At 39.2% G+C, this 22,550-nt stretch overlaps 1 protein-coding gene across 3 annotated transcripts; it reads left to right on the plus strand.

Annotated features, from left to right (window-relative positions):
• The first annotated feature begins 614 nt into the window (after positions 1 to 614).
• On the plus strand, positions 615 to 22,153 carry LOC126371043 (ral GTPase-activating protein subunit beta). Of its 3 annotated transcripts, XM_050016247.1 has the most exons (30): positions 615 to 853; positions 1,593 to 1,751; positions 2,154 to 2,391; positions 3,085 to 3,114; positions 3,373 to 3,607; positions 4,284 to 4,444; positions 5,258 to 5,400; positions 5,578 to 5,698; positions 6,783 to 6,923; positions 7,893 to 7,982; positions 8,752 to 8,877; positions 9,465 to 9,542; positions 10,267 to 10,432; positions 11,177 to 11,386; positions 11,682 to 11,887; positions 12,667 to 12,768; positions 13,253 to 13,387; positions 13,685 to 13,906; positions 14,197 to 14,303; positions 14,631 to 14,796; positions 15,120 to 15,294; positions 15,893 to 16,022; positions 16,242 to 16,343; positions 16,787 to 16,992; positions 17,270 to 17,420; positions 18,428 to 18,558; positions 19,063 to 19,241; positions 20,186 to 20,272; positions 20,810 to 21,035; positions 21,478 to 22,153. In XM_050016247.1, exons 1-30 carry the CDS (start codon positions 818 to 820, stop codon positions 21,590 to 21,592), a joined length of 4,374 nt encoding a protein of 1,457 aa, XP_049872204.1. In that variant the 5' UTR covers positions 615 to 817; the 3' UTR covers positions 21,593 to 22,153. The 3 variants fall into 3 exon arrangements, with proteins under 3 accessions (XP_049872204.1, XP_049872207.1, XP_049872205.1); XM_050016250.1 differs by lacking the exon at positions 6,783 to 6,923; XM_050016248.1 differs by lacking the exon at positions 3,085 to 3,114.
• The last annotated feature ends 397 nt before the right edge of the window (positions 22,154 to 22,550 follow it).

A 22,550-nucleotide genomic window follows, 5' to 3' on the forward strand; every position in this document is an offset into this window, starting at 1 on the left:
AAACTTGCTCCATATTTGTGTCTCCCTTGCACTTCTGAAAAACGTCAATATGTTATCCTCAAGTTATCCTGCTGTCATTTCACACCTATGTTTTACTGGAACACAACGCTTTGTCAAATTGAAAACACAGGGCTTTTTGGCGGGAAACGGGAACGGGACTTTTGCTTTCTTCATTGAATAATCTAAATAATTAATACGAAGTGGTGTTTTGTGGTTAACGGTCGCATTAAGTTAGTCGGAAGACATTCGCGAGTGTTAATATATCGGAGTATTCAATAAACAAAGTGTATCTGCCTATTTTCGCTTCGTGCCAAGAAGCCGCTTCATAACTCGAAAGTTTATGCGGACTTTTGAGTTAATTCGTTTGGGGTTCGGAGTAGGAGTCTACTCCGAGGGTGGGTTTCATCATCATCATCTTTCATCATTTCATCAATCATCAAGAAAAAAATACGTAAGACATGGCTGTATGGCCATAGTTCCCTTTGCCTTACCCTTCGGGGAAAACCAAAACAAAAAAAAAATTGAAAACACAGTTATTACTCAAAAAGATGGATGAGAAAGGGACAACGCTATTCAACTATCGATCGTTTCCATTTCTCACTAACGTTCAAAACTTTACAACGTAAACGTAATATTGTGAAATGAAGGAAGGAGCTGTAAAATATACTGTAAAAATCTTCATAAATATTTATATGATTACACCGTGCACATACGTTTTTCCAATCAGTAATTGACAATGCTTTAAATATAGTTTCTATTCGTGTGTTTTTAGTAGTTTGGGAACTTTGTGAGCGGTGAATACCGTTACTCTTTATTTATGAATGTGGGAATCTTCAACAGAGTTAACAACAAGGCAAGTTTTTTACCATAGTTTCTGATAAAAAGTGTTTTTCCTCTCGAGCTGCATAAAGCGGGTTATAAACCGCGATGGACAAGGAATATAAGGTAATAAAGATGACTCTTAAAATGTCTGGTGCTCTTGGAAAGTAACATTACATTTCTTGTAGATTACTAATATATTTACAGTTATTTCCATAACAATTCTAAGCATAATATCAATACGGCCTGGCCTTGCTGAAACAATGAGACCTAGTAAGTTAAGTATTTGCATGTATAATAAACAGCACACATAGGTACAGGTGTATTTAGTAATATAGGAATATAATAATAAACATTTTAGTCATTAAACTCACTAATAACCAACATAAGTTTTTATGTTCTTTCGAATGATTTGGAGTTGTGCACTAGCCAGGATAATAAATAATTTTTAAATAGACAATTTCATCAGCCGACTGATGAAATGAAGGAACAGACCTGCTTATGGTCTTCGGACCGATTGCAAGTGGTCACAAAATAAGAAAAAAAAATACACAATTTAGATGACTGATATTGAGTATCAACATATGCAACAACAATAATTAATGCAACATATGTTTGTACGACAGTACAGTACAGTGTTATGATGTGTCCATCATAGTTACTTTATTACTGTAACAATTGTTAAAGGCATCAGTATATTCTGGGTGATTTGGACAGCTTCAATATGTGATATTTCCATTTCTCCCAATAAGATTCCTTATATAATATTACAGAACAGCGATTGCGACGGCATGTATTCGGAGTGGAGTTCACTGCCATTGGAGGGAGGGGGGCGCGGCGTGCTAGGGGTGGTGGGGGGCAGGGATGTCGTGCTGGCAGTGGTGAGGCAACTCGCCTCTCATGAACCTAGTCCACTGAACACAGACGCTGAGGTAAACAGGAAAAAGATTATTTCTATGAAACATAATTACCTTGCAAATGGCTGATAATGTTGTCTTCAAGCCAAACTAAATAACTAATGAAGGTTACCCACCTGGGGGTCACAAATCCTGGGGTTGTCTGTATGTCATAGAAATTAACTGCACAATACTAACCCCATCTTTCTTGTGTCTTTGAGTGAACAACATCGTAATATTTGTTGTGTCTATTAAGACATTATTAACTTCTTGTGTACTGGAAAACAGATCTCTACTAGACACAATGTAAAATAATTGTATCTGGTATCTCGGCAGATTAGAGGTTAAGCTGATCAACTTGCACATTTGTATAACATGAAAAAGATATTAGATAATCTTTTTGTAAAAAATGTGAAAAATATTTTTTGTCTATCCTAGGTGGAGTGGGTTCTAGAAGTCATCCGGTATGGGCTGTCGCTCCCTCTTCATGAACATGAGGCGCTACGCGACTGTGTCCGCGTGTGTTGCTCGTGGCTATCCCCGCTGCTTCCCCCCACGCCGCCCGCGCAGCCGCCGCCCCCGGCCGTGCCACCACCTGTTGCAGCTGCGCCCGCTAGATATGCCAGGAAAATACTCAAACATCTACATAACTTATTTGTTCCTAGGCCCAATGAAAGTAAGTATGGTTAATAGTAGTTTGTCGCTCTTGCATGATATTCTATTGTTTCTTCTTCTTTCGGGTTGATGACATTGTACAGTTTTGATCTTTAAAGGCATTTTTGCAGTAATTGCTGAAAGAGGATATGGGAGTGATGTCTATAATTATATTATTAATCTAATAAAATAATAATAATTTTGTATGAAGCCCTTACATTGTTACTGTTTTACTTGGATAATGGTGCTAATTCCTGTAAATACCAGTAAATTTTATTTTAAGTTATATCTGTCATTTTCTTATCCGCCGAAAAGGAAAGGGACGGGTAATCGACAAGCATAAAATTTATGGAACACACGTAAATTTTAAGCACAAATCTAAACCAACCATCTAAAAATTTTACATCAGTCAATTACCCGACACAGTTAAATAGACAGCACGTCAAACGGATTGCATACCAGCGACGTACCTTTTTGATTCGCCCGGGTTATTCATTCATTTACTCATTCTTCCTAAAATTAAGAGCTGTGAATCATCCGTCCCTTTCCTTTTCGCCGGATATGAAAATGACGGATATAACTTAAAATAAAATTAGGCGGTGTCTGCAGGAATATCGGGGCCATTGTGTAGTTAGTGACTAATTTTTTAAGCCAGTTAATTTATTTCTGCACTTGCACGAACTTTAATTAACAGCTTAATATTTTCTTTTCCAAGCACTGACATTCATATATCAGCTGGAATTGGGTAAGTGGTGCACAATAAACTAAAAATATATTGTAAATATGTAAGATATAATTCTGGGTATTATCTGCAAACTGCTATAGTACTAATATTACAAGTAGTTTAGTTATTATATTATTAAAAATGATTTATGTTTTATAACATTGGAAATAGACAATTTGGTGTTCAGAGTACTTTATTGAGATATTACACTTTTAGATTCAACATCAATAGAACGAATTAACAGAACAATACATGCAATTTATGTTTTATATGATACAGGTGGCGACCTCATAAGCAAACAAGCAGTGCTATGCCACCGCGTGTTGCGGCTCGCTCGTAATCTCGCTGGTAATGCGAACCTTGGCGCCAGCGAATGGAGATCGTTATTACTGTTGCTTTTATCTGCTGCGTCTGCACTGTTATCGCCTCCAGCGCCGCACCATTCCGCTGCGGAACAACTGTGCGAGCGAGTGCTGTGTGTGCTGTTTGAAGTCTGGATACTGGCTTGTCATAGGTACGAAAGAGATGGCTATAGAACTCTTCTATCGTGTGGGTTGTGAGGTGGAGTACCAATCTCATCAACCCTGGTGTGAGGGTTACTTTTGAGCCGCCAAAGACCTCTGACATGGCTCATGTAACGACTACTTACTTACATAGTAACCATAGATATATAGAACTGCAGTACAAAGAGAATATAAATAAGTTCATTTCCCACTGTTTTGTCTAATAATAAATCAACATGTACTATATTAAAATAGCTTGATTAGGATGACAGCTAGAACATTACATTTTCCTAACATATCTCTTTCGAACTGCTGCTAGCTGACTCCACCATCAAATGGGAATAATAAATGCCAAAGAGAGTGCTGCTGACTGTATACTATAGCCCTTTCAATGTAGCAAGATTATTGTGACAAAACTGTTACTGCGAAAGAGACATATCTCTCGTCTCTTTTCTCCTAGGCCATGTACTATATCTCTATCCTGCTGTCATTCTAATCATGCTACGTTATTAGGGGTATAACTGTAAACACCTAACTTTTTCAACAACTCAGTGTCTTGATAAAAATTTTTCTTCTCAATATAATATGTGACATAATAATTGTGATTATTAACTTTTCCACGTTTTCTTTAGTCATTTAATAGTAATAAGAATTACCCGGATAATAAAAGTCGTCTATCTCTTACAGGTGCTTCCCGTCGCCGCCTCTTTGGCGTACATTACGTGAGCAGTGCATAAGATGGCGCCACCGTGCCCCTCTCACTGAGCAATGGACTCGCGCTTCACTTTGTCTAACTGCAAGGCTTTTAAAGCATATGTATGGCCCGCTGTTCCCTGCCATGCCTATCAGTAAGTACCATATTCCTAATTAAACTTTCATTCGGTTACATATTATAGACCACGATGAACGGCGATACGGCTCACCATCTATCAAAACAAAACCAAAACCGTTGGTCTAACAAAAAGCTTCGCGAAGCATGGGTACTTAGTTTATTATGTATATTGTTTCACATACACTTTATAACAGCCTGGTCCAGAAGTTGAGCGTTAAGCTCACGATCCGGAGGTCCCGGGTTCGAATCCCGATGGGACCATGTCACAAAAATCACATTGTGATCCCTAGTTCGGTCAGGACATTACAGGCTGATCACCTGATTGTCCAAAAAGTAAGATGATTCGGAAGGCACGTTAAGCTGTTGGTCCCGGGTACTACTTACTGATGTAAGTAGTTGTTTCATGAGCCATGTCAGGGGCCTTTGGCGGTCAAGTAGCCAATTCTCGCATCCAAGCTTTTATGGCTGATTCCTGGTAGTGTGCTTAGGCAGGTGGAATAAATTGCTTCAGGGCAATAAGGGCACCCATTTGTGCTGTTGCTAAATGTTTTAAAAATGTTTGTATGTTTTGTTTGTGTGCAGTGAAGTATATTTGATTTGAATCCTCGCCGAACGCCGTCACATAGGTCGAATAATAGCTTTTCTTAAATCTCGATGCCGCCCCGTATGGTTCGTCCATTTCGTTTCCGCTGAAGCAGATGCGCATTTAGTATATTTTTTTTTCTGTGAATTATATCTGCAATCAGTAAGCGTCAGATTGTGTTACTATGAGCAGATGAGCTGAAGTGGAACTACACTACAATAATTTTGACCTTTTAAAAATGTTTAGGTGAGGAAGATGCTAACCTAATACCAGCGGATATGAGTGCGGAAGCCGTGATGCAGAGCTGGTACAGAATATTGCACACCATCGGGAACCCTGTAGACCTGTGTCGACCGCATGTTATCAGCCAAACACCCGACTTTCTACAGGTCAGTCATTTTTTAAAACGCTGACTCAAGTTCATAGATTGAGATTACTATTCAAAAAAAAAATTTAAAAAGTCTGCAGTAAAGTGTCAACGAAATTGTAGACTTTATTAATTTTTAAGCGAAACTTTTTTTTTCTAGTGCTATTTACACAATTAACTCCCTTCCAATATTTTCCAGTATTCAATAACCCAAGAGGATGGGGCTCGCGATCCGAGTCAGCACCCTTGCCTGCAAGCTTTGCCTTCCATCTTCCACAAGGCTATGAAAGGCATAGCTGCCCATGTAGATGCCTTCCTTGGTATGTACTCTGATGTTTTACTTATGGGTTATGTGTTCGAGCTAAATAAATATCAACCTGAGAAAGGTGATTTTAAGTCTCAATTTTAATAAAACACTGACTTAGTCATACTCTTAAAATCACTTTCCCGGCTTAAATTCGAAGTTTTTGAAACAGCCATTGCACTTTTTTAATTTATTTTCTTTTTAAGTAGTTTAGAGATTTGAGTAAATTAGAATTTAGTTTGTCACTTTTTGGCGTCACAAATAACATGAGTTTTGGGATGTATTTTTTGTGTTTATTTGGTATTTCGTTTGATTTTGTTTTATTTTGAAAGAATTGGGTTGTTTGGGTTGTTGTACAATCAATTGGTCTGAAAATGCAATTCATTTCATACATTGGCATTTGTTACTTATTTAAAAAACAAGATGCACACATGATTTGATTGGTCACTGCTTATCACATAATATTTATGCTATACTAAATGACTTATTTTCTCTCTGGCTCTGTTTTTTGAACGATAATGTGAAGGGTCCATTTCTTCTATGCAAACTATTGCAAACACGTTATTTAAAACGCACAGTACCTTCTTCTACATTATCTTGATACAAATAACTACTCGGCAAAGCGTATAAAAAGTGCTATCTTTATAAAATCATGTTTATCTAAATAACAGAGTTTTCGTTCGATTATGATATAACTTTGCCGAGAAGTAAAGGTACGGTTTTGTCCCGATTTACCATTGTTTAACGGAATTGTCACCTTTTATACAGGTTGTTGTTAACATCGTAACGAATACTGAAGGGGACGATTCAGACCATAATTCTGATTAATATCAAGTGGAGTTTCCGGTCGGAAATTTCATGTCAATTTTAGTGCTTTTTTAAATTATTTTCAGTTCCATAGCTGACGGATAATTCCACTTGATAACTACTCAGAATCATGGTCTGAATCATCCGTCGAAGTTTTCGTTACGATGTCACTCTATCTGACCTCTTAGTCCTGTATTTAGTCTCTCTCTAATCTTGTTAACTCTTGTAACATCGGGGCAAAACCGCTGTGGGTGTGTGTAGAGTACTGTATAGCATTGGGTGTGCACGGGTAGGGCGCGGGGCGGAGCGCTGGTGGGTGGCGGGCGTCGAGGCCGTGCCCGACGACGGCGACGTGACCCCGCCCGCACACCGCCGCCTCGCCAAGTCCTTCAGCGTGTCCGCCAGCAAGCCGAGAGACAAGCAGCCCGAGAGAAGTATGTTTGTCGTCTGTCAACATTACCACAGTTCTTGCGCTCTAGCATGGTGCGCATGACAGCAGGACAGTAATATAAGGTACAACTGAGTGCGAAAGAGATAAACCAAGAAAATGTAATCACTACTCTCGCAGCTGAGGACAGCGTTATAGTTATAGTATGGTGTGTAGGAACACACCATACTATAACTACCACGCACCAGGTACCATACTATAACGTAAAAGGTTCTTTCATTTTTATTTATTTCTTTAAGATATAAAGCGTTATAATTCCTATTGCAGATGTTGATGAAGTTTTTTAATGTATAAAAGTGCATAATTAATTTGACTTTTTGCGTGATGCTCAAACAAACCCGGAAAAGTTTCAGCATTTTATAGTAATTTTGACAGACAATTTATATATACTGTGTGTGACTTTTTTTTGAACGTAAATGTGTGATTGGTTTTTGTTCTGTGTGAAATTGCACTAGGGGTTATTCTTATTGGTACTAAAATAGAGTAAATAAATGTAAGAGTAGTTAGTTTTATTGCACCAATGTAGATATTAGTTTGTTGCACAATGTATTTGAAACCTGCACCGTTTTATTTTAGCTTTTTTGTTAAATGTATGTATATACATACAGCCACAGCCAGTTGAGATAATAATCGTCTTCCCCCTATAGAATACACTCTCATTTTAAGAATATAAAAAATGCTAATAACAGTTTATACTTTTCGAATTTTAAAAGTTATTTATCTTCTTGTATCATGTGGGTTGTGAGGTGGATTACCAACCTCATCAACCCTGGTGTCAGGGTTACTATTGAGCCGCCAGAGGCCCCTGACATGACTCATGTAACGACTACGTATACCGACTTAACTCTTAACGTGCCTTCCGAAGCACGGATCGTCTTACATTCGGACAATCAGGTGATCAGCAGTTGATTTATTGTCGTTATAGTGTACTTCTATCTACTTATGTTGCATGTAGGTACGCCGAGGACTTCTCTTATCGGTCTGACTAGCAGCCGCCCCGCTAGCGTCGCGCCTACTACACCGCCTAACTCTATTACTTCACAAGGTACGGATATATTTTGATCAGTCATTACATATTACTCCATTTCGCTAAAGGATATTATGAATTTATGACACTTATGAGTGGACACGGGGCGGAAAGGGGGGGTACGGAGAAGGTTCAAAGAAATTATAGAGGGAGATGTCAAGCGCAAACATTCCCCTCGTTTATGGAAAAGTTGATTTTTCTTATGAGTGTGCGGCAGTGGGTAGATGTGTGCTGTACTAATTGGCAGAAAAATATAGCCCAAAGGCTACTCAAGGCATTGAATATACTAAACAATAAATGATGACGCGATAAGTTAAAAACACCGACACTTCCAACTGGTAACTTGCAGCCTATCACAGCTATAATTTGTGATTTCACGTGTTTAATAATCGGACACTCCAACTATATCATATAAGTTTATCACACCTATATGACCACTTGTTTTAGTGGAAAAACCCACTACTTCTTAACCAAATCCGAACCAACCGAACCGGCGTCCGTGTATGAAACGATTGATGAATGCGGAAGCAAGAGAAGTATGTCGAGATCGCAAATGGAATTCCAAAGTCTCTGCTTACGCCTGGGAAATATGCGTGAGTTTATGTATGTATGTGTTCTTAACCAAATTAAACATCATAAGATCATTATGTAAGATTTGTTGTGATTTAAACAGATTAGATAACGCTTCTAGGATAAGGAAATGTTATAAACATACTAAATTCGTAAGCTGACATACTCTAGCTATGGCATGTATGCGGGAATTTGGTATTTTTACTTCGTTTTGCAGTTGGAGAAGTTGAAAAACCGCCATTGACGCCGTTGCGTCCAAAAGTGAACTCTATCTTCCATCTATTCGGGGAATGGCTGTTTGAAGCAGCCCTAATCGGGACCTCACCGCCTTATAACAACCAACGTAAGTTTATTTTATTTTTTACGATGTAGTGACTCTACCCACCTTCGCCAGAGCATACTTTGGAGAAATTCTCATTCAAATGTATTAACTGGTCCTCGAGATTAGCTCGAGCAATCGAGCATATACCCTTATATGTACTCCCTTTTATACTATAATAATATTTAAACAGTAAGGTTTTTATAACATTTAATCCTCCTGCGGTCCAGATTTTCGTTACAGAACAGTTAAACAATTGGATTTTAAAATGACTTTGAGCCTTAAGATCTTGAAGCTAGTAAGTCCAATATTCTTTTATTTAAAATACACCCTTTGTTATCCCTATTATACAGGTGTTAGTGACATCGTAACGAAAACATTGAGAGACGATTCAGACCATGATTCTGAGTTGATATCAAGTGGAATTTTCTGAATCATCCCCCTCGGTATTCGTTACGTTGTCACTAACACTCTGTATACCTATGTAACCATATGTCTGGAAACCAGACCTTACGAAATCAAACCTGTTAGCTAAATCAAAAAAGTGTACTTACACAATTTTTACATTTTTTGTCTTAATATTGACGTTTTTGATTTTTTATTTTCTACAGCTCGTTCTGAAACTACCCCGCCACCGCCTTCTTTGTCTGATTCACAATACAAATTGAATATGCTGAGCTACCAGCCAGGTAATTATTATTTATATTCACCTCAATAATTTATTTATTTATTTTTTTATAATGATCACGCTAAAACTCAATTGACAAGATCCTCCTGCTAAAGATCCTGGGCGTGTCGTAAACGGCCACTGAGGAAGCATGATTTTTCAACATGATGTCTATATGGCCTATTTGAATCCAATAAATACCAACAGGCAAGAGGACAACAAATGATATAATTCTATATAGTATATTTCTATATAGAAACACAATTATGACGTCATCATTAAACGTGGTCAAACGAGATTAATTCAAGTCTATATGACGTTAGATCATGTTAGATGTTTGCTTGACAGTCAGACATTTCGATTTTCGTCTGCGCGCGCACTTGCGGATTTGACGTTCCTGGTGATGTACTTGCTACCTAACATTATACAGGGTGTTAGTGACATCGTAACGAATATTGAGGGGGATGATGCAGACCTGAGTTAATAAAGTGGAATTTTCCGTCGCAAAATTCATGTCTTTTTTTAATATTTCCAATTCTATACTTTACGATGGATAAATCCACTTGATATTAACTCAGAATAATGAGCTGAATCATCCCCCTCAGTATTCGTTACGATGTCATTTACACCCCGTACAATTACATACAAGTAGCCATACGAAAATCATGGTCTGCACCATCCCTCAGTTTCGTTACGATGTCACTTACACCCTGTATTATTGTCTTTTATTTTTAAATATCCTACAGGTCGTGCGGAAGCGTTAGGTACTCTGTGCCGCGTATTGTGTTCTAAGCAATGTCGGGAGGAAGTCCTAGCTCCGTATTTGGCTAGGTGCTACGCCGCCATACACCGCGGTTTGAGGGACCCCGCCACAGCGGCCGCTGTCGTATTGAATGCGGCTGACATATTCAGGTAAGGTTTATGGTTTACCATAAACAAACGGTTTTTTTTTACTACCTACTACTAGTAGTGGGGATGGTACATATATGTAGTTTTTGTACTTTTCTACTTATATGTAGTGTTGTATTTATTTATTTATTTGTGTATTTTTCTATTTCTCTTTTGTTTTGTATTTTGTTTTATCCTGTTTGTGCAATAAAGTATTTGTTATGTTATGTTATTTATCCTACACCGTTCATCATTACCCAAGCGTTTATCTCGTTTTTGTTTTTAAAAAGATTATTGACCGATTCGAGAATACAGAAGCAACTGCCACTCTGACCTTTCAACTCGTATAGAAAACTAGCCTATATCCCTTATAATGTGCATCATTAGAGTGACATTTCAATCGTCTCTTTCCCGCTAGGCGGTGTACATCAAGAGACGATTACATGACCTAAATTATAATTATACCCTTTTATAACGTAGCATGATTAGAATGATAACACGAATGTGATATATTTCTGTCCTGCTAATGGTAGTAAACAGTTTTGAATATATAGTTTATGCCTATAACACTTCGTCCGGGGTGTGGCCGTGGTAAGCCAACTCTTAGGACAGATTAACATTCGACCCCACGGCTATCTCCTAACATCACATTCTTCCGAATAGAATTTCAGAAAATATACCTATTTTCTTGTTTCATACTTTTTATAGCGTGATTTTTCCGTAGTCGGGTTTTGGTTTATAAACTTTTTACTATTTTCATTCTTCCAGGCTGGACCTCGACGGAGTATTGGTCTTAGTACCGGACTTTATAACGGCTTTAGATCGCATTCTATCCGAAAGAGAACCAAAGCTGGACTGTGGTTCTATAGACAAGCGAGAACTTCGCAAGGCAGCCATCAGCGCTCTATTGTCTCTGGTCGCTTTCCCACATCATTACAAAGGATTGGCTGTTCCAGAATTTCCGGGGTGTAATGAGTAGTGAGTATGGATTTTTTAATTATGATTTCTTTTTAAAAGTGACTTATTCTCATCACGACCCCTAGCATTGTATCGTTTTCACAGGGTCCGCTTACCTGACCTGAGTATTTGACAGGTCCAGTTTTATAACTGATGTCTATGAATCCAAGTTGTGTTGGTACGCACTAATGCTTACATCAACCTACTGATTACTGATTTTAATGCATAAAATTAACAGTGTTATCAGCATAAAGATTACTTTTTTATACAAATCAATACCCAAATGATTTTTATGAAATAAACGTGACATTTTCAGCGCCGGAATGACTTTAGGCGACTTCGCAAGAGGCAGAATATCGCTAATTTGTGTATCAGCCGTACAAGTTGAATGCACTGATGCATTAGCTGTCCCATTACTGAGTGCATTATACTTGTGCGTACGACATAATGCCCATGTCAGTACAGGGAAGGCACATAGTGCGCCGCCTGGCTCTACCCTGTCCCATAGCACGGATTATAAAGGTATGAAGAAGGAAGAATTAATTGTGTTACAAACAGATTATTCCAAATATGTATTGAGGATATACGGCGGTGTACTTTAACTTCAGGAATCATTTATCTCCGCAAACATAAAATACCCGCTTCAGTTGGTCTGTAGTACCTAAAATGATATAATGATATGTTTATACACCCCCATTTCTGTATACATATTTTGAATATTCTCTTGTTTGGTTTTCTACTTTACATTCACAATTTTGTCACCTTACGCTTTCCTACATAAAAGAGTAAATCTGCTCATACCTCTAGCATTATAATACTTAACTTTTCACAAATACACATTTACATTACAGTAATTGCTAAACGCAATTTAGTTTTGATTTGCAGAACTTCACAAAAGAACAATATTTATTAAACGACACCAAATGCACAGAATACATTTTAAATAATATCTTTATCTAGATTTTCATAAGACTAAATAATGTCTTCATGCCTTAACGATCTTACAACAAAAGAAAACTAGGGATGAACACGTATTTAAGAATTTGACAGCCAAGAAAACTTTAATTAATTTTGTATCAAATTCATAACCAGTGAGAGCTGCATGGGTTCCTCATCGCTCGCAAAGCGTCTAACATGCCAAATTTCGTACCTACGTACATACAATGTCTACATACCTACGCAGACAGTTTACGCTGCATCGTTTGATCGAAGCTTGTCATTATAAAGCGCACCTTGGATACAGTGACTTACAGTTTAAAAAGATAAAGGACCGGTAGATGTTATTTAGTCTTATTTTATAGCGCGTTCGGATAGCGGCAGCGCGACCGGCAGCACGGATCACTCGTCGCTCGAAGACTTTGCTGCTGACGTTAGGGAGCTAGACCCTTCATCGCCTGTATTCGGTAACTCCACACTTTATTTGAAAGATTTTTAGGGAGATCTTTGATTAACTGCTGCTCTTTGCATCGAAAATTGGCCGAAGAAATTAAGAAGAGTAACTGCTCTAAATTACGCCCCTATTAATTAACCGCATAGTCATGTAATTTTTCAAAGATTATGTTTAAGGCGTCTGAATTAACAATAATACTCAGTTTTAAAAAGAACGGAAAAGTGGAAATCAAATATCTCCCCTTTTTAAGTTATGCTTTTTGTTAATTTTGTTATCAATGCTTGCAATGATCGTTGTTTCATTTGAATTTTCATGCAAGATTTCATTTTTTATTATTTTATTTGTCATCATTATTCACATGAAGATGACTGGAATAAGCACTTAGAATATCGATATACAAATCTACACGAGCAACAATGTAAAATTGTCTAGTATCTCGACGTATCCGTGGTTGAAATCATTGATATCATTCTACAAAATTGACTTGGAATGTTTAGGTGCTGCCTTGGTAGTCCGTGCTACATACCTCGTTTGTCATCGATTAATATCCTCGTGGAAAGGTGACTTACAAGTTTCCCTGGCTGCCCTGGAACTCTTATCTGGTCTTGCCAAGCTTCATTCTGCTAAACCAGGTTTGTCTCTTCGAATATTTTCAAAAAACGCTTCCAATATTTCAAAAGTCTCAAGACTCATAAATTTTATCGTTCAATTTCTTTTCACGCTGTCTAGAATTTGTGATTGGTAAGTGAAAATAGGATTAAGCTTATAATACTCTAAACATGTGTCCAAATCTGATACGTAACGTTCTCTACAAAGCAGTCCTATTCCGACAAATCAGATTTAATCGAATTGGATCAGCATAATATTCTATATTTTCTCAGTGTTAGAGGCGCTTACTTTGTCTTATAAACCCAACGCATTTCCCTCAGAGGCAATAGAACGGAAGCGTGCAGTACGTTGGATATGCGACTATATCACAGTGCAGTGCAGTCGACCACCGCAAGCGCACTCTAGAGATCTCCACTCGTGTGTAGTCGCTGCGTACTCTTGCCTAACCTCGTGGCTTTGTCCGGCGTTACTGGCAGATCCTGACTGTCTAGCTACTTTGATGGAGGTAGTTGAACTGGGAATATCTGGAAGCAAAAGTCAAGGTGAGTTCATTTTTTTTTTTTTAATTTTGATTATCTAAAGTCACTTTCGATAGAAAACTTAAGAGACCTGAGTTACAAAGGCCACATCGAAGCAATTCATCTAAAAAAGCAATATTGCAATTTAACGTTTGCGCATATAAAAGTAAGTGCGCAATGCAAACAAATGTCAAACAGTATAACTTTTTTAGATGAGTTGCTTCGATTAACCCCCCTGTATTGTTTCTTCTATGATTCCTTTTTATAGAAAAACATCCTCATAAGCATCAAAGTACATTGTATTTTTCTTTCAGGCAAACCTGGTGAACCACCAAAGATGAAAGATGAAAAAGAATTGAAACCCGTATCGATGAGGGTTCGTGATGCCGCCGAATCTTTGCTGATGCTAATTTTGGAACAGGTATTGTTTGGAGATATTTTTTAAAGCGATACGTCACATCTAGTATGGGCATATCATATACCAGGTGTTTCAATTGGAATCGATCAAGTACTACCACTCTTCGAACAAAGGTGCTAGATTTGATTACTCAGAAATCGACAATTTCGCAGTGATTCTATAAGGCTGTGGCTTTCAAACACACGCGATTAATCCCAAACTTCCAAGTAATATGAGTTTGCTCACACTGTTCGTATGTGCGCATGAATCGAGTGCAAAACGCATCCAGAGTGCAAAAGAAGATCTCAGTAAAACAGATTTTCTACAGTCTTTTCGTCTGATTATTCTCAGGTTGGTAACAGCACCACTGGAGGTGCATGGTGTCGTCTGGACGAGCGTTGGCTTTCAGCGCTAGGACACGGAAGACTCAGACATTACATCGCAGATGGAAATATTCTGCTCTCCTTGCTTGAAGAACCCCTTGCCAACAGTCAGGAGCCGCAACCTACTCTCATCGGTATGAAAAGTTATTGATTTTTTTGTATGACGTTATCGATGTTTTTGTAATTTTCCATAGAAATTTCTTGTTTTGACGTTTCGTAAACATTATATTCTCTGTGCTCTAGCCTATACTCTTCCATCCAATCAGCCCGCATCATCCCACTGTAATAGTGGGTAGAGGACTCCTCTATTTTGCACCATCCACAGCTTTTATCCATCGACCGGCCCCTCACCTCTTCTTTGTCTAGCCAAGTATCCGGCCCATTTCCACTTGAGACGAAAGTTTCCGCTTTCCCACGTCATAGACTCTTACACTCCTTTAATTTGATATACCCGCAGTAATAATCCGGTGCGGCTGGGGTCGTTACGCGTGGTCGCTGAGCAGCCGCGGCGCGGCGCGGTGTGCGGGACGCGGCGGCGGTGCGGCGTGTGCGCGGCCCATTGACATGCTGGAGCCGCCACCACGCCCGCAACCTACCTGTGTGCCGCTGCCGCAGGCACCGCCTTGCGCTGTGTACGTACAGATAGATAGATAAAACATTTAGTCTACAGATATACATGCTTACAGACAAAAAATCAACAGACTCGAAGTCAAAACTCTGATAAACACGCTAGACAGCGTAGCCAAGTTGCAAGTGTTCCTGTTTCTACGCTCAAATGTAACAACACGTGACTTAAAAATCACTGAACTAATTAATGCATTCACATTATTTTTACATTATGCACTTAGCCTAGGTTCAATTTTATTGCAAATTATTAGCATTTTTTTCACGAATAATCACCATGTAAAATAAATATTTATAAGGGTCGCGCAGGCGAGCCAGCCCGGCAATAACTATGACATCAAATATTCGAATCAGATGAAAGAACGTCGGCCTCCAATTTCAAAATTTGAACATATTAACAAAACTACAAAAAAATAAAAACAACTGTTCGCGCGCTGCCTTCACGATTCAAGTCTAAACTATGTTCGGTTAAACCCAGAAAAATTACAAAACTGTAACAATCTCACGAGTCGCCGCCTGTTCAAAGAACCGAATATTCTAAAACTATTGATACCGGCAGTTTTGCGCGCTTTTCACGGGTTTGTAATAAGAGTTCTATTATAACAGAGACTCCGCATTTCCGAGCTTGGAAGCAGTGTTGAGACAGTTGAATGATCCAGAAGCACCGACACTGTTCAAACTGTTGGAACAACAAGCTGCTATTGAGAAGAAAGTCAGAGAGAGTGAGGATAATGTGGTGAGTGTATGTTCTTTACCACAACTTTGTTAATTTTTTACTTGTCGTGGCTCGCGGTAGTCCGTCAAAAAGTTATATTTCTATGAAAGCTTCTGCCATTTGTATTGTTCTCTACTTGTTACTAGTTGTAAAGAAACTTCTAGGTCCATATCAAACGCTTCTCAGCAAAAACATTCGAGAGTGTTCCAAATATTAAAACTGTTTGTATGTACATTTTAGGTGCCTGAGGAATACGTGCCGCCCGAACCAGTGACTGAATTCCAAACTGCGAGGTTGTTCCTGTCACATTTTGGATACCTGAATATTGGAGGGGATAAGAAGGTAAGTTACGCTGCAGAGATTGATTGTTGTGAAAAAGGGTCATTGCTCAATAGTGGAATATATTCCACGAAAGGCACGAAATTAATCTTTTCCTACAAACTACTAATGCAAACAACAAATGATACCACAATACTAGGTGTGATTGCAAATGTCTTGAATTGGTGGGATTATTTGCGTGATTTATATTACCACTAGTTTTCCGCCCGCGTGGACCAATTATTGCGCGCGGCACGTTTTTTCTATCTACTTTTCATCCCCTTAAGGGAAGATTTCCGGGATTAAATTTTACTCAAACTATCTCCATACCAAACATCTCAATCGGTTCAGCGACTTAAGCGTGAAAGGTAATAGAAAGACAAGAGTTACTGTCTTATAATATTATAGAATGTGGATGTGAAATTATCCATTTGTTCCTTTTGTAGTTATTGTCTGCTAATTCCCAGGGCGGCCCACCGCGTCTGGTCGCACTAGACGACTCTCTGCCGGGCTTCTCATCAGCGCTGCGTCGCATCGACGCGTGCGGCAGTCGTTGCGCGGTCACTGCGCACGTGTTCTGCGTGCGCGCAGGACAGACCACCGCGGCAGAGATAGTCGCCAACGCGGGCAGTTGCGACACCGTACCGCCTGGGTTTATTCGCATGTTGAGAGGGTGAGATATTTGTAATTATATAATGAACTTCATATCACCTTTTTCCGTATATTCTCACAGTTTAAACCTTCCCTAGACTGTAAGAAACATTCCAAAACCAAAATCAGTCCACCGAGTCGTTCTCGAGTTTTAGCGAGAAAAACAAAGAACAATTGATTTTTCTTTTATATAATATTATCTTATAAAGATTTTATCGACTTCCGTGATTTGTGTCAGCTCGTATGTTCCATTTACGAACCTCGGAAGTTTGCAGTTAACGCTTTGATGTACCTTTCAGTCTGGGCTCACCAGTCCGAGTCCGCAGTCACCCGGGATGGACAGGACACATAGATACCAGCTACGATGCGCTACCAGATTACCACCACTCCGGTCCCCTACCATCCGTTATCGAAGAAAAGGCGCCTGCCTTGTACAATGGAAAGGAACAGGTGAAAAACTGATGAAAAAATACACTAACCTAACTTTCCGTTCTAGCATGATGCGCATGACAACAGGACAAAAATAGAGTACAACCTAAATTAAATATTACGATTAATCCTCAACATTTTAGTGAGTCGTGGTAGCCCAGTTGGTAGAACGCTTGCCTCTCACTTTGAGGTCGCATGTTCGAATCCAGCACAGGCCTTGTCGAATTTGTTTTCGAATTCATGTTTGAATCATAAATGATTATTACGTGCTCTTCGTAAATTAAACATCGTGAGAAAACCCACATTCCCGAGAAATGCATTTTCGGAGGTATGTGACTTAACCTGTATTGGGCTAGTTTTCCCTTCGCGGGTTGGAAGGTCAGACAGGCAGTCGCTTCTGTAAAAAAAACCAGACCTGTGAAATCTTCAGGTTAGGTAAGCGGACCCTGTGAAAAACGGGATAATGCTAGGGAGATGATTTTAGTGCGAAAGGGAAATACCAAGAAAATGGTTTATTTTGACAGCGTGTCACACGCAGCATACTAGAACGCAAATAACATAGTAAAAATAAATATTTATAATCAACGACCTCGGTGGTATAATGGCTTGACTCTTGTAGAATGAATTCCCGGGGTGTTGCTGGTCGGGCCAATTAAAAGTAGATGACTTTTTTTTTCTTTTCATCAGTCTACGTATCTGAAATCCGTTTTTTAATATTTCATCTTAACGACCGATATAGTCATAGTTAGAAGGCCCGTTCTAGCAAAACGGTATATGTAATGTATGTATGACTATTTTGGAACTATAATGAAAAACTTCATAGATTTTGATATTTTGTAGCTACTAACACTATGCAATGGGATGTGATGATGATGATGAGATCCAGCCGGTTTCGGCTACGGCAACTGCTTAGCTCCGACGTTCATATGCTTGTATGTGGCTTATATAACCTTGTTATAAAACTACCTCGCACATTGCGAGATGTACAAATATATCAAACAGCTTATGCCATGTATTTTGTTTAACAGGTGCTGTATTGGTCTGATTCGACGAATGAGATAGCATTCGTGGTGCCCTCAGGCTTGGATACTTCGGAGAGCGACGACCGGCTGAATGATAGCATCAAATCAGACGTCGACGGATCTGTACTCTCCGTTAGGTTAGTAATTATGTTCAAAAAAGACTCATTACATGTCATTAATTTAACAGCCACGTTCTTGTTGGTGTAGCATTCTCCATTCTTGTCTATCAAATGCCAATAAATTATTTTACTTCCTTATAAGACACGACGTTCACCTTCTCTTTAATCTGTTGCATGTAAGCTCTTCTTGGTCTTCCCCTTCCTCTTCCTTCCTTTACTTGTAGCTTCCTTTCTCTGGTGTTTTTAACAAATTCGTCGTGTCTTATTATGTGTCGTGTTTGTTGAAGTATTACTACACCAAAAAATAAGTGAGTAGTATGTACTTCTGCTGTGTGTGTTTTCGTACGAATTTGACTCCTGCGTACACGTACACAATCTCATACTTTCAAGTGTAATGGGAGCGCGTACACTTGGACTCATCAAGATGGTCGTCGTAGACCACTGTTGCAACGTGTACAAGTGCGATCAGTCTACCATAATTAATGATGTTTTGTACGACTTTTTGCTTTGTTACGCCAATAGGGGTTCAGACAAAGCAGCCGGCTCATGCTGGGACGTGTCGAGCAACAGTTCTGGAGCGCCGTCATACGAGCGCAGCATCAGCGAATCAGACAAGGGAGAACGCGGCAGGGCAAGTCTCAACGAGAAAGTGCGCGCGTTGTCGCTCGAGCTTGATAAACAGCCTACTACTGGACTTACAGGTACTTAAATTTTAATCAGATTGTATTACTTTTCTATTACTACAATAACAGTGTTTTATTTGTGAAATTGTTGCCCAAGTACACATAGCTACCCATCCGAAACAAAGAGAGTACTTTACTTCTGCCTGTGACTATGCCGTAGGCTCGGGGACTATCTTCTTTTCTCGTATGTCATAGATTAAACAATAATACGTATAGAAGGGATACTCTGCGCCCCGCACCGATACGAGCTTGATTGAGTAATCAAACCCCCGATTTGCGTACACACTTCGGTCCGTAGGATGTAAGGAGTAAGGGAGCGCGTGCAGATTGTTTATCTCGCTCACAGGCACAGGTAAGAGACATTTTTGTATGGAATGTCCGGTGTGTGGTCCGACCTCACCAACACACTGGTGGTTTTTTTTTTTTGACGCGACTTATTGTAGATTTGCCGCAGATGGCATTAACTACTTGGCCGGACAAATGAGGAGCGCTGAAGGATCTCACCCGGTACAACGTTTAAGACAACAGGCCTGAGGGTGCCCAGTTGGGCGCGAACCTCGGCTCAGGGCGTCGTCTGAGAGGAAAAATATTTGAAAGAATTAATCGACCCTAGTGGGTCGATAGCGATAAGCGCTGAATGAGGGGAATCGTCGACCACGCCGGCGGGGTCGGTATCGGGGCTCTAACACTGGTGGCTACACGTATAGGGATTAAGAGAAAACAGCCGATTCGTGCTGGGATGTGTCGAGCAACAGTGACAAATCGTCTTCTCTCTCGCTCTATCCCACGCTGTGATTGGTCAATTCCGCTACGCTCTACTTCAGTGAAAATCCGTTGTTACTGTGCCGACCTTATTTGGTTCCATATATTTTTGTTGGTTCTCTTTTTTGATTGATTTAAAACAGTGTACGTTCCTAATTTGTTTCATTACTGTAATAATTGAGTATATTATGAATTTACAGGAAGCGGCCGACGCAACAGAGATTTTACAACAAAAATCCTAATCATATGGCTTGAAGACTTCGAAGATCATCTTAACTTACCAATTGGTAAGTTTCGTTAGTTTCAATTTCAGGACCCCGATACCGACCCCGCCGGCGTGGTCGACGATTTCCCTCATTCAGCGCTTATCGCTATCGACCCACTAGGGTCGATTAATTCTTTCAAATATTTTTCCTCTCAGACGACGCCCTGAGCCGAGGTTCGCGCCCAACTGGGCACCCTCAGGCCTGTTGTCTTAAACGTTGTACCGGGTGAGAGCCTTCAGCGCTCCCCATTTGTCCGGCCAAGTAGTTAATGCCATCTGCGGCAAATCTACAATAAGTCACGTCAAAAAAAAAAAAAAAAAGTTAGTTTCAATAATAAATATTGTAACGGCAAACCAGCCTTGGTTTAGCGATGCACGCATCTGAACTGTTCTAAGATACAGGTAAGATTCACTTACCTAGTTTAGGCATCACAAACTGTACTTAAGTAGCTAATTTTAATATATTTTGTATCTATGTGTAATTAGACTTATATTATGATTTTTATTTTCTTATGTTTAAAGTTGCATTAAGTTAATAAATTATAATAAACTTTTTCAGACGATCTACTCCGTTACTGCGAGACCGGTCTACCGTGGCGTCGTCACGAGGTGACCACATTATGCGTGAGCGCGCGTCGCAGTGGCCTATTGCGACTCCGTATTGCTCCCGCCACCGCCGCGGGAGTGATAGCTGACGGTGCACAGATATCGCCGCAACTCATGCCCGCGTGCCTCCGCCGAGCCGCTCTTGACATAGCGCGCCGCAGTCGGCTTAATACTGATCTGTAAGTGTTTAGTATAGTCTAATTTTGGTTTGACAAGACGTGAAGATATGGACTAAAGCGGTTACGGAATGGTGGCCAGACGGGTCTGCATGACAACCGCGAATTATATTGAGTGCTTCGACCAATAAACGATACGAATGCTATCTACGTAGATGGACGTCAAACAAAACCGTGCAGAGCCTACAGGGGATGGTATACGATATCGAGGCAGACCACCAGCCCGATGGTCCGTTGACATTGTAAGATATGCCGGAAAGCAGTGGATGAGACTTGCACAGGACAGGACAGGGACAGGAGGACAGTAGCACAGCAGAAACAAAAGCGATAATGCATCTTTTTGTTCATGTCAATTCTATTAAAAAGACGCTTCTGATGTTAATATGGCCTTAAATATAGTCTTTAACATCTTCCCCATATCCTAACAAACGAAATATACTTACAGGTACCAGCCCCCTCACGTCCGAAGGCGCCATCTAATACAGGAACTGCAACAACAGTACAAGAAGGACCTCTCTGAACCAGAACTACTGGAATCATTGTTCCGTACACCTTCGTAAATAATATGAAGAATATTCTTTATAAAACGGCAAGGCACCGTGGTGGAGTATACTGCATTCCTCCGGTTGATTGAGGGGAGGCCTGTGCCCAGCAGTGGATTGTTTGTAGGTTTTTTATGAGAAAAAACTGAGATTTTGAAATCCAATACTGTAATAAATCAATATTTCTTCTATTAGAAATTAGATTGTTAGATTGTAAATTTTCATAACGCTTTATCTCGAAACAATGTTTTTTTAGTTGTTGTGTATATCTTTTTAATCCGGCAAGGCACAGTTCTTAAACGTTTTGGTTCGTACAGTCGTACACCTGATAGACAGATTGGCAGCTGAAAAGCAGACCAATCGTGTGACCGAAAGTTGTTTGTTATTTTTTTATTTATCGCATATGGAGAAGACTAGTGTCCTTACAGCCTAGTCTGTTGCATTTATAGTCTATGAAGGTCTTTGGATGTTCTAAATTATATTCCTCGTAATGCTTAACTTCGATTATATTATTTCCAGGCCTGGTGTAAAATCACGTATTATATTAGGGCTCGAATATTTTTATTAACACATTAATAAGGCTGATATCGGTTTAGCCTTGGGGGTTTTACGGGGTAGTATTTATTTACAAAAATATTTTTATATAGCACAATATACATATAGTATTATCATAATCCATTTTAATCGGTATTATTCCTAGTATCATAAATCTAAATCCAATTATTTGAGTGCTATTTATAATTTATATTAATTCTAATAATCATATTTTTGTAAGGCTGTTAATTATAATTTACAAATATATCCATAAATTTCAATTTTAACATTCCCTAAGTAAGTATTACTAAATATAATAGTATTTATTTTATTATTTGCGCATTGTACTTACATGTTATTGTTGATTTATAATAAATATAATAATCTAAAACGTTTGTTTTTACTGGGATATCTAATAATGTATAAAAAATATAAACATTTT

Source organism: Pectinophora gossypiella, chromosome 11 (assembly GCF_024362695.1).
Source record: "Pectinophora gossypiella chromosome 11, ilPecGoss1.1, whole genome shotgun sequence".
Lineage (NCBI taxonomy): Eukaryota > Metazoa > Arthropoda > Insecta > Lepidoptera > Gelechiidae > Pectinophora > Pectinophora gossypiella.

What these genes read in the sequence shown, in the direction of transcription:
- LOC126371043 (XM_050016247.1), top strand. Translation starts at nt 818, where the DNA reads ATGAATGTGGGAATCTTCAACAGAGTTAACAACAAG. An exon ending in ATCTGGAAGCAAAAGTCAAG is followed by an intron (nt 13,907 to 14,196) that starts GTGAGTTCATTT and finishes TTTTTCTTTCAG; the next exon opens with GCAAACCTGGTGAACCACCA. An exon ending in CAGGCACCGCCTTGCGCTGT is followed by an intron (nt 15,295 to 15,892) that starts GTACGTACAGAT and finishes CTATTATAACAG; the next exon opens with AGACTCCGCATTTCCGAGCT.